At 47.3% G+C, this 10,597-nt stretch overlaps 1 protein-coding gene across 2 annotated transcripts in view; it reads left to right on the top strand.

Annotated features, from left to right (window-relative positions):
* The first annotated feature begins 3,410 nt into the window (after positions 1-3,410).
* The window catches only part of Sobp (sine oculis binding protein homolog), a 175,602-nt gene continuing 168,415 nt past the window's right edge, over positions 3,411-10,597 (top strand). For both annotated transcript variants that reach the window (XM_052164204.1, XM_052164202.1), the window contains exon 1: positions 3,411-3,506. In XM_052164204.1, coding sequence (XP_052020164.1) covers positions 3,411-3,506 — 96 coding nt within the window. The remainder of the gene's footprint in view (positions 3,507-10,597) is intronic.

Genomic DNA, 10,597 nt, shown 5'->3' with positions numbered 1-10,597 from the left:
AAGACCACTCCGGGGTCTTCCCATCTGGTCTCTGATGTGTTTTCCAGGTGAAGCAGGCCCAGATTAAGATCAAGAAGAACTCTAAAGAAGGGAGAACACAAAAAGGTAGCTAAGGAATAAACAAAAGATTGGCTCTGTGCCTATCTTGGTGATTGGCAGAGCTAATGGCGGAGGGAAATGGGGACTAATTGTATACCAGGAGGCTTGGGCGCTGTGTCCAGTGGAAGAAGGAAGGAGTCTTCAGAAACATATTTATGTTATTGTTTCCACCCACAGTTACACGTTAGCAAAGAAGTTATCCAAGGACCATGATCTGACTCAAGATTCTAAGCGAATAAAGCATCAGCTCTTGGTGAACTGACTGCTTTCTGTGGTATACTTGGGAAAACACAGATTCCCGAGCATGTAGCAATAACAGTTCCAAAGTTCAGGTCAGGTTAACGGTTTTTCTCAGACCTACATTCTGAGTTTCCATTGTCAGTAAAGATCTGCTTCATGGGTTCTGGCCCAATCGTCTTACCTCAGTCTTGTAGAGGGAAGGAAGGAACAGGTGGCCCATCAATGTAGCTAGTTTGATTGACCCCCCCTGGGCTGTTTCTTTAAAGTTACTCCCTTTGAAAGAAGTGCAGCTGCTTCTAAATATAAATCTGGGCTATAGTTTACCTTTTCTGTTTACTTGTTTCTTAACTTGTGAAACTGTATCTAAGACAGGGGGTATACAACTTGTTACTTGATATCAGCTCAACAACAGTGAGTCAATTGTGACAGCTCTGGCCCCAAAGGAAACAGAGAAGATGTAAATATGTTTCCAAGAGACAAAGGCTCCTTATTGCATAGTTTATTTTACAACATGCGTCTGTAGTTTTATAAAGTAAGGGGGGAAAGTCTTCCTACCACCTTTTTTTTAAAAGCTAAACACCAAGAGGACAGAACAGAAAGAACAGACCTGTTGTGGTCTACATATTGTCTGGGTGAACTTGTGATTTCTAAAAACCACAACCGCTTCCTCCTTTCTTCTACCAGCAATAGTATGATGGAGACAGCCTCTGTCTATAGTGTAACCATATGCTACACTCCTTAGTGAGCTGGGAGGAGTCTGTGCTTCTCTCAGCCTCCTTAACTATTGGGTCGCTGGAGGTTTTCCAAGGTCTACAGCAGAACTGGAGACCCAGCGAGAGGACTTGGGGCTCTTAAGCTGGGTACACGTTCGCTCGGTTTCCATCTATCCCCTTTCTTAATTCCTTTAAACTTTGTTATGGATACAGCCGTTATTACCCACGACCCCCTGGCCTTTCTCTACCACCCGTAAAAGGCAAAGCTGACTCTTAGTAGTTCCCACAAGCCTGGATAGCTTGGGATAGACAGGCACTAGAAATAGCCAGGTACTGCTTCCTCTCGCACCCTCAGCACAGGAAAGAGAAGATGCAAGAAGTTGTTTTCCAGGGTACTCTCCCAAATATTTGGAATTCGGTGTGTATGGAAACACAATATGCTAAAATGCAAAACAGGCCTCTTAGAGCTGTTCAGCCCTGCAGAGTATGCTCCCAGATATCTTTAATTTGACGCTGAAGAGACAAAACAATGCCAAAATGCAAATTAGGCAAGGCAATACTCAGAATGAACCCCATTTGATAGGCCGAACTGAGATTTTAATGAAAAGCTTACTCATACCCCCACACCGAATTCATTCTATCTCTTAAGTACTTAAAAATGTGTAATTTTAAATTCCACCACCGTCATAATGAACACTCCGTAATAACAAGCCGGGGAACAATGGACACCCCCATATCACATTGTGTCAGGTAATTACAAAGTGGAGCTGCGCGGGAAAGCTGAGCTGGGAACGTCTAGGTGTCGTCCCTTTGCAGCGTGTGTAGGAGCTTTTCAGAGCTGTGTGTTGTCTCTGGAGCCTCATCAAACGGTTCATGCCAATACCCCAACCCAAAAGACAGGGACAGGCACGGCCGACCTTGGTCCAGGGCGTGGACAGAGGCGGCCCATGAGGAAACACGTGAGCGCATGGAGGGCTTTGGAACCGGCAGATGCCAGTCTGGTGGAAGAGTGTGGAACTGGGTGGAGAGGAGAGGGTCCTGCCATGCGTGGCGAGGGCGTGGGGTTCTGGAGGGACAGATCCCGCGCGGGATCCTGAGCGCACAGCAGTACCCACTAAGCCCAACCCTTCCCATTAAGCTCAGGGCCTGGTGAGGGTGCAAGCCGGGTCACCGGGTAAAGATGCTACTTTGTAACAGAGCATAAGCTTGCGTTTGGGGCAGAGGGGGAAGGGAGAGAGAAAGAGAAAGAAAATCAGGGAGCTAAAGGCTGAGTTGTCCTACTTCGAAGTCCTTCTCAGGAAGCCGAAAGCTTCCTGGCAAACAGTCTGACGGCGCGCTGTGCTGGGGACCCCTCTAAGGGACAGGCAGCCTCCACACAGTCTGCCGAGGCCCCCAGAGCAGGACACTGGAGCCTGAGCGGTGGGTCCGGTCTGCTCCAGTTTCCCTCTGCTTCCCGGCGCTGCAAGCCCGGGGCTGAGTGCTCGCCCTGTCTTCAGGTCCCTGCGCTCTTTCACCGCTCCACCCTTCACCCCCGATACGTTTTGCCTCAGCGGCCTCTAGGTCACCCTCAAAAGCTAACTCCGAGCCCACCGGAGCCCACGTCACGGAGCTCGGGAGCAGGCAGGGGTCGTCGCGGGGAGGTGGTGGCTGCTAAGAGAAGGGCCGGTGTCCGCCGCCCAGGAGCAGCCCCCGGAGCCGCGCAGCATCCGTGTCTACAGCGACCGGGAAGCCACGCCCGCTCGCAAGCGGGGGGCTGGCCTTGTCCCCCCCCCCTCCACCAGCCTCCCCTCCCTCGGACCCCTCCCCGCTCAGTCCCTCCCTCCGCCCGTGGCTCGGCTCGCGGGAGGCGCAGGACGCCGGGGCTGGCGCGCTCTCCCGGGCGCACACACAGATCCACGCACGCACGCCCAGAGCAGCTGTCTCCGCCGTGGCCGGCGCTCCTCTCGCCCATGCGGACAGACAGAGCGCAGGAAGATGGCTGACGACTCCTTCGGGCCCCGAGGATGCAGCCCGGCGGCTGCGGGAGCGGGAGCGGCGGCGGCGGCACTGGCAGCGGCGGCGGCAGGAGCGGCGGCGGCGACGGCAGGAGCGGCGGCGGCGGCATCCCCGAGACTCCCCGGGCTACCCTTCCCCGTGACGGCCACTGACGGTCTCCGCCGCTAGAAGAGACCCCGCTCCTCCCTCGCCTGTCCCCCCCCCCGCCCCCCTCCTCCTGGCCCCGGACCCGCCAGCACCGCTACCTCCGCCAGCGTTGCCACCATCAGCACCACCTCCACCTCCGCCACCGCCACCGCCACTGCCACCACCGCCGGCGGCGGCAGCAGCCATTTCATCTCCACAGAAACCAGACACAAAAACATGGCAGAAATGGAGAAAGAAGGGAGACCTCCGGAAAATAAAAGGAGCCGGAAACCGGCTCACCCCGTGAAGAGGGAGATCAACGAGGAGATGAAGGTATTTTCGGACTCGGGGGCCGGGGAGACCGAGCTCTTTATTTCGTCCGTTCCCTTTGGGCTGTTGTGTAGGCTGCGGGGGAGACAGGGGTGCGCTTGTCAGTTTCTGATGGGTCCCCGGGACGCCTCAGCTCCCCCTCCAGGTGCAAAGCCGAGGCCAACTCATGGGCTCCATCTCCGAAATCTGCCAGCCTCAGATCTGATGGGGGCGGGGGACATACTATTTAACCTCACAAACCCTAGATTGGTACAGATGTTTCCGGGCGAGGGCACCGAACCCCAGTGGCGAGTGACCACGGTGCAGTGGCTTTCCTGACGGTCGGTGTAGTCTTTCTCCCTTTTTCGGAAATGAATCTCCGGGCCCCCTCCAAAGTTAAGAGCCGCCGGGCCGGGACACCCGGGATACCTGGATTCCACCCCTCTTCCCGGTCCATCCCCAGGCTCGGTGATCCCGCTTTGCGCCAACTCGCCAGCTGCGGCTCGGCTCGTGTAGCTGTCAGTGCCCGAGGCTTGGGCCGGAGAGGAGCGGGTCAGGGTCGCTGCAGCCAGCGGGCTCGCCTCGCTGTCCCCAGCCGCTCCTCTCTGCCCCTGCCCCGGGTCTCCCGCTCGCCTCTGTACGCCTCACTTTGCAGTTAGCAGACCCGGCAAGCCCGGCTGAAAGCCAGCTGTCTGAGGGGCGGCCTCCGCAGCCGCCTGCCCATTGTTCGCGAAGGCCAGCCCCGAGTCCTCTCTGCGAGGCCGGGCGCCCTGCCAGGCCAGCGGTGCTCCAGAGGTGGCGAGCGCAGCCTCCTGGCGCTCCAGCTGTTCGCGTTGAAGCCCAAGAACACGGCTCAGCCTGGACTCTTCCCGTTGCCCCCACTTCTTTATTTTCCTTAAAGTTGTGTGTTTTGCCTGGGCGAGGATTTTTATCTTGTGTGTGCATTTCAAATCGAGTTTCTCAATTTGAAAAAGAAATCACTTTACGTATAAAGATTTGTTTCTATGGCATTAAAAATATATAAGGCCTGTTTTTCGCGTTTCTTGGTGTTCCCCACTTCTGCATGTAATCTTCAGTACAGTTAGGTAACTTGATCAGCTTTGGTTAAGTTTGTATTTGAAAAGAGAACTGGTTAAAATGGTATGGGACTAATTCATTGTTATTGCGGTTTTTTTGGCATCTTCTTGGTTATAGCAAGCGTCTTTGGTGAGGGTGTTGAGATGAAGCCCACGGTTAGAGGGGGCAAACAGACACACGTCTTATGTGTTTGTGAAACTAGGTGTCTGTTCCTAGCTTTAGCTCTTTCCGGAGAGAGTTTCACTTGTAGTCTACGTTTTGGAAGTAGGGCTTTTATTTTGGGAGGTGGTGGTGGTGAAGAATTTAGTGTCTGGAAGCAGGAGGTATCCGTCTGGGAAAGTTAGGAAGCTTTGCCTTGGAAATTAATACCATTCCCTGTAACAGAAACCACCATTGATTCTAATGATAGACAGTTTTAAAAAAAAAGAAAAGAAAAGAAAGAGATCTGTAAAAGTTATTTTCTGTTCACGAAGCAGTGTGTGCTCTACAGTTCTGGCCCTTGCCTCCTGTCTTGCGTTTCTACATTACTTCTCCGTGTCGGTTTTAAATGGAGAGTGGGGGACGACCAGAGAAGGCCACCAGGCGACCACAGCTAGTTTTGGCCCTTTAAGATGCTGCCTAACGCCCTCTATATGGATGGCAGCTTTGAAGTTTCCTAGGTTCTAGAATTACAAATTAGCTAATTTTAATCAAAACATGTGAAATGGTATCCCGGCTGGATATAAAGGCTGACTGTGCTCAAAGCTTGGGGCTGGTGCTGTTGGCTTTGGCTACAGGCACGCCGTGGTTTGGGAGATAGTTGTCCTTCTACAGTATAACAGATGTTTGTCTGAACTAGCGAGAAAGAAACAAAAACAACATTGTGCGAATGGGAAAAAAAAATCACAGTTTTCAGCCCATGCTGCAGGACTAAGTGTGGGATTAACCTGGATGCACAGAACTTCCTCTTTTTAAAAAATGATATTTTTCTTTCTCTAAATTGCCTTCTACTTTTTGAAGCCTCAATCCTCCTTTCATTATGGGCATTAAGAGAATTTTTTTTCAGCATGTAATTCAATTGTGGCATTTTTCTCTCTGTTTGGAACAAAATGAAAAGATCTGGCAAAATTTTTCAGTCATATCTGTGTATACCAGTGTCTAGTGGGCCTATAGGCATTTTAAAGTAACATCATCAAAAATAATCTTTGTTTAAAGTAGCTTCTCAAAGTCACAGACTTACTTTGAAACTCATTAATATTTTTCTGATTTTAATATTAATAGCCATACCAACAATCCCCACCCCACCCCTCCTGATATTATTATCCCTTCAGCTTCCTGAACTGAAGCATAGGGTAACATAATAAGTTGGTTGCCCTGTATAAAAATGTGTGCAACAAAATGTCATCCAGAACACAATGTAGCCTTGTACAGTTTCATATCAGTGCCGCTCCTTGGCTGTATTTGCCTTCATCTGGACCAGTGTAAACTAAGCCCTGGTAAGTAATCACTGCCCAGCAGAAAGAAAGGAATGTATACAGCTAGCGGGGCCTAAGCTGTAAAAACGGAAACCTGAGCCCCCACCTCGGATCGCATATCAAGGCTTGAAGGTAGGGGAAATGAAAGGGGAAAGGAGAGAGGGAATGGAAAAGTCAGCCTGGGAAGTGGGGGATCAGGAGGAGGCCCCCCTTGGGGAGATTTGGCCCAGGGATTAGGGAATTTTATCGCGGTATACAGTGACCTACTCAGGTTTCAACACTCCTTGGATTGAGTTGCTTCTCTGTGAGCTGAAAGAAAAGGGACTGGTGTGTGTGTGATTTTTTTTTTCTCCTTTGGGTAATAGAAAGGACATTGGTACAAGTGTCTATTTTAAGTGCAGCAAATGCAGAGTGTCGGGAACGGCCGACAGAACCACCTCACTCAGACACTTCAAGATTTTTCTAATCGTGACAATCACATAGTTAGCTAAAAATGGCTGGAGAAGGCAAACTGGCTGAGGTTTAGCTGACACCAGTCATGGCAGTGGGGGTGGTCTTCACGCGCCTGTGAGCTAATGTTGGTTGCTGTTTCATTAGATCAGATATCAAGTTACGTTTTCGTTATCACTGCTTTAATGACTATGGCAGTTGTAACAAATTTAAATTTGATACAATAAATTTTGTGCATGAAAAAGTATACGACTTGGCCTAGCTTGGCTATGGTGTACTTCAGGGGAAATATCCGCCCAGCTGGAATGGTTGTCTTCCTGTGTGCTCTGCGGTGTTCCTTTATCTTTTCTTCTTTGGATGCTGATTTTTCCTGGCTTGAAGAGGAACTGAGCAGGTTATTTTGCTGAACTTAGTTATAATTGCTATGCCTTACTTAATAGACATAGTAAATAAGTAAAGCAGATGTTAAAAACTGAACTAGCAATCAAAAAATTGTATAGCCTGCTGACTTTGGGCTTCTAAAATGATGATGGCGATTGTATGTATCTAAGTCGATGCAACTACGATAGGCTGTTAGGTTACGTGTGTCATAGTATATGGACGTCAAGACAGAGAAATTCCAACGTATGGAAGAGTTAATTAGCTCAGGAATTCTCCCAGAACATGGTAGGTATCGTATAAAAACTATGTATTAATGAATGTACAAATATATATGTTTATTTATATGTTATATATAAAACATATGCATAAATAATACATATGTGTTATATATTTTTATATATGGTATACACACACACACACACACACATATATATATAAACTTTCTGTGATCAAGATATGTATTTGTGCATATAAACCTTAGTAGACTGTCCTCGGTAGATCCCAAACAATAGGACAATTCAAAAATTTCTAAACTATAAGTAAAGATGATGAGTCAAATTTTTATCTTTTAAAGCTTTGACAAATCTAATGTGCTCAGATTGGGCACTCTGACCTGGAAACCTCCCATTCTTAATTTACTTATAATGTTTGGCTTCTTTATCAAGTCCTCAACTACAGGGTCATTTGTGTGAAATGTCACAAGGTCTCGCTTTTGCTGAAGGTTTCTGTCTACAAATATCATCAATAACTAATTTGTAGCTAAATTTCTGTTTTGGACTTGTTTCCCACAGTGTGAGGGGTGCACATCTGTCAGGGTTAGTAGGAAAATTTCCATGGGATTTTTCTGGTTTGTTCTCTGATGGTCTCTGTCGGGCTTTAGAAATGGTTTCTGTTAATGGCCAGGACAGGAAAACAAACTGTGGAGCTGAATGACTTGATGTTATATAAAAAAAAAAGTGATAGAAATCAGAGTATGGATTAGAAAAGCCCATGTCTTTAAGGCTGAAATGAACTGATGTCCAAAATAGGTCTATCTTAAGTCTTAGCTTGGGAAACACCATTCTGGGGCCAGTCACAGTATGTCTCAGGAACTTAGTAAGTGGATTCGGGACCAGCCCCAACGGGAGACCTATACATATCATATCAGACCGAGCTGGAGCTTCAGGGGTGCTATGCGACAGGGCTAGGGACTAGCCAACCCCTTGGGAGCAGGGTTGGGATAAGGCTGAGTCTTTGACATTTCTCTCAGTTACTCCTTATGACCAGACCGACCTTAAGAGATGGTTCAAGGGCTCCGAGAGTTAAGCGTTCGCCTCTGGTAGGATGGGATTTCTCTAAGAGTCTCCATTGGCGACTGGATGAGTACGGTGCATGGTACAATACCGTTCTCTAAGCCTTATACAGCTTGTAGCTTCCAAAGACTAGGAAATGGAAAAGGAGCACTCCGCTTCCTCCCGAATCTGAAATAAGCATTTGCAATGGAAGAAAATGAGTCTGACAGACTCATTCCCTTCTGTGTTTCCTGCCTCTCGGCTTGCCAAGCACTGCTCCATGGGGCCAAGCCCTGCTTTTCTTCTGTGAAAGACAGACTTATAGGAACCAAGAGGTAACAGAGTTCTAAGGAAAGTCAAAAACAGGGCCTCAATGAAGAGCAAATATCAGTGAGCACCAGTGGTTCTCTAAACGGGGACTTCCAGAGAAAGGCCAGACTGTATAGATCTTGATGTCCGAGGAAATGTCTGTTTGACTTAATAAAGCTTGACACTTCTTTTTGAAAAGAATAAGGTGTTAGAATAGAAAAATGAGGAGTTGGGACATAAACAGTATCCCTGGTGTCTAAAACTTCCTCTTCAGGACTGAGGTACCGGCTACACTTGCGTTCTCTAACTAATGACATTATTGACTGTTTTCCTGGAAGAGAAGGGATATTACAGTGTAGAGGAGGCAAAAAAAAAATAGAGCACTTTTTAAAAACAGTGCCAGCTGAAACATAGAAACAGGATGGACGCCTCTGTGAGCAAGGCCTGCTTGGTGTGCATTTTAGCGTCTGTAGACAGATAGTTGTTGGTATCCTTCCTCTAACAAAAGCCTTGGGAACACCAAACTTCAGGAAAGCCAGTGTCTCTGATCCAGACAGAAAAAAAAAATGCAACAAGTTTGGGTGACTTTTTAATTTTTTTTTTAAAGCTAGATTTGCAGCTGTGATAAGACACAGCTGCATGCAGCTGTGCACCTGCCGTGGCTGCTGCTGTGCCAGCCAGGGCCACTATCTACACTTTCCCAGCATTTCCTTGACCCTTTTAGGGCAGTTGATGTCTTGGCAGCAAAGTACAATGAGGAACGTGATTGTTTACTGTATATGTCATGGAAGCAACGCAGATTTTATATGTGGCAGGACATGATTTTGGTTTTATATGACAATTGCATAGCTGTGGGGTTTGGAAAAGATCAGTAGAAAAGAAGGACTCTTCTCAGTTGTTCTAGTTAGGTATTGGTGTTATAATGTATCCCCTGTACCAACTATTAAGATCAGTGAGGAGATGGCTGGTAACAGTGTTGCAAAGTGACCCAAAATAAGGCACTGTGCTTGTCTGTAAAGGATTTGAAGCTAGGAAGCTATTGCCAGACAAATGACAACAGAGTTCCCTGAATAAAGTCTATACCAAGAGTTCCAGTCAGGCCACTTGTATTAGTTTGCACATGGCTACGGCCAGCTAATCAGTCATCCATGGGGAGTCTATCTTCTGCCATCTGACCCAGTGGGACTATAAATGTGGAAGCACTTTGTAATCTGTGAGGGGCTTTTTACACATCTCTTCTGCACTATCTAAATTCCACTTCCTGACCTTTCTCTTAGCATAACCATAAAATAAAACTAGTCCACTGGGCCTGTGTTACAAGAGACAACTTAGGATCAGCTGCGGGCCCCTCCTGAGCACCGAGCTGAAACGGAGCTAAGCGAATACATTCTTACTCCATTCTGGAATGGAGCCAGGCTCCGCCTCTCTCCACTTCCTTATCTATCTCTCTTAGCAAGTCCATGAGACTGTAAGAGTTGACCCCACAAGTCAGGCAGAACATATGGACACAGCGAGAGAGAGAAAATATTTTCTAAAAACGAATTATCATTCTGTTATCCATAACTATGACTAGCAGAGAATATCAGAATCTCCTCTCCCCAGACCCCTCTCCCACAGCTTATGAATTGTTCTGGATTGGGAGTTTCCTTTTCCTTTGAAGATACTTCTCATGTGCTCTACTTTTCTGATAATACATGTCAGAATGTTGTGAAGTTAAGTAATGTAACTGACAGATTCTTTTTATTACCTTTTAAATGGTGGGTATGACTGATATGGTTGCCTATGAGTGAAACTATAGGTTAATTAATTTTTAATTGAAATTAGCTTTTTTATTTTTATAAAAACAGCACACAGTCATGACAGAGAGAGTAGAAGAAGTAATAGAAATGGGCAGAGTGGGGCTGGTGAGATGCTTAGCTGTAACAACCACACATTGCTCTTACAAAGGCCCAACTGGAGTTGGAAGCACACATGTTGGGTGGCTCACAACTGCCTATAACTCTTGCTCCAGAGGATCTGATGCCCTCTTCTGGTCTCTAAGGCACCACACACACATGGAACATACTCCCACACAGTATAAACACACGCCTATGCTACAGCACAAGTAATAAAAGTAATCAAATAAATCTCGGACAAGCAATAGAAAGCAAAATAAAACTCTAATTTCCCCGCT

Source organism: Apodemus sylvaticus, chromosome 19 (genome assembly GCF_947179515.1).
Source record: "Apodemus sylvaticus chromosome 19, mApoSyl1.1, whole genome shotgun sequence".
Taxonomy (NCBI): domain Eukaryota; kingdom Metazoa; phylum Chordata; class Mammalia; order Rodentia; family Muridae; genus Apodemus; species Apodemus sylvaticus.
The sequence above is the reverse complement of the archived record's forward strand: the minus strand, read 5'-3'. Positions and strand labels throughout refer to the sequence as shown.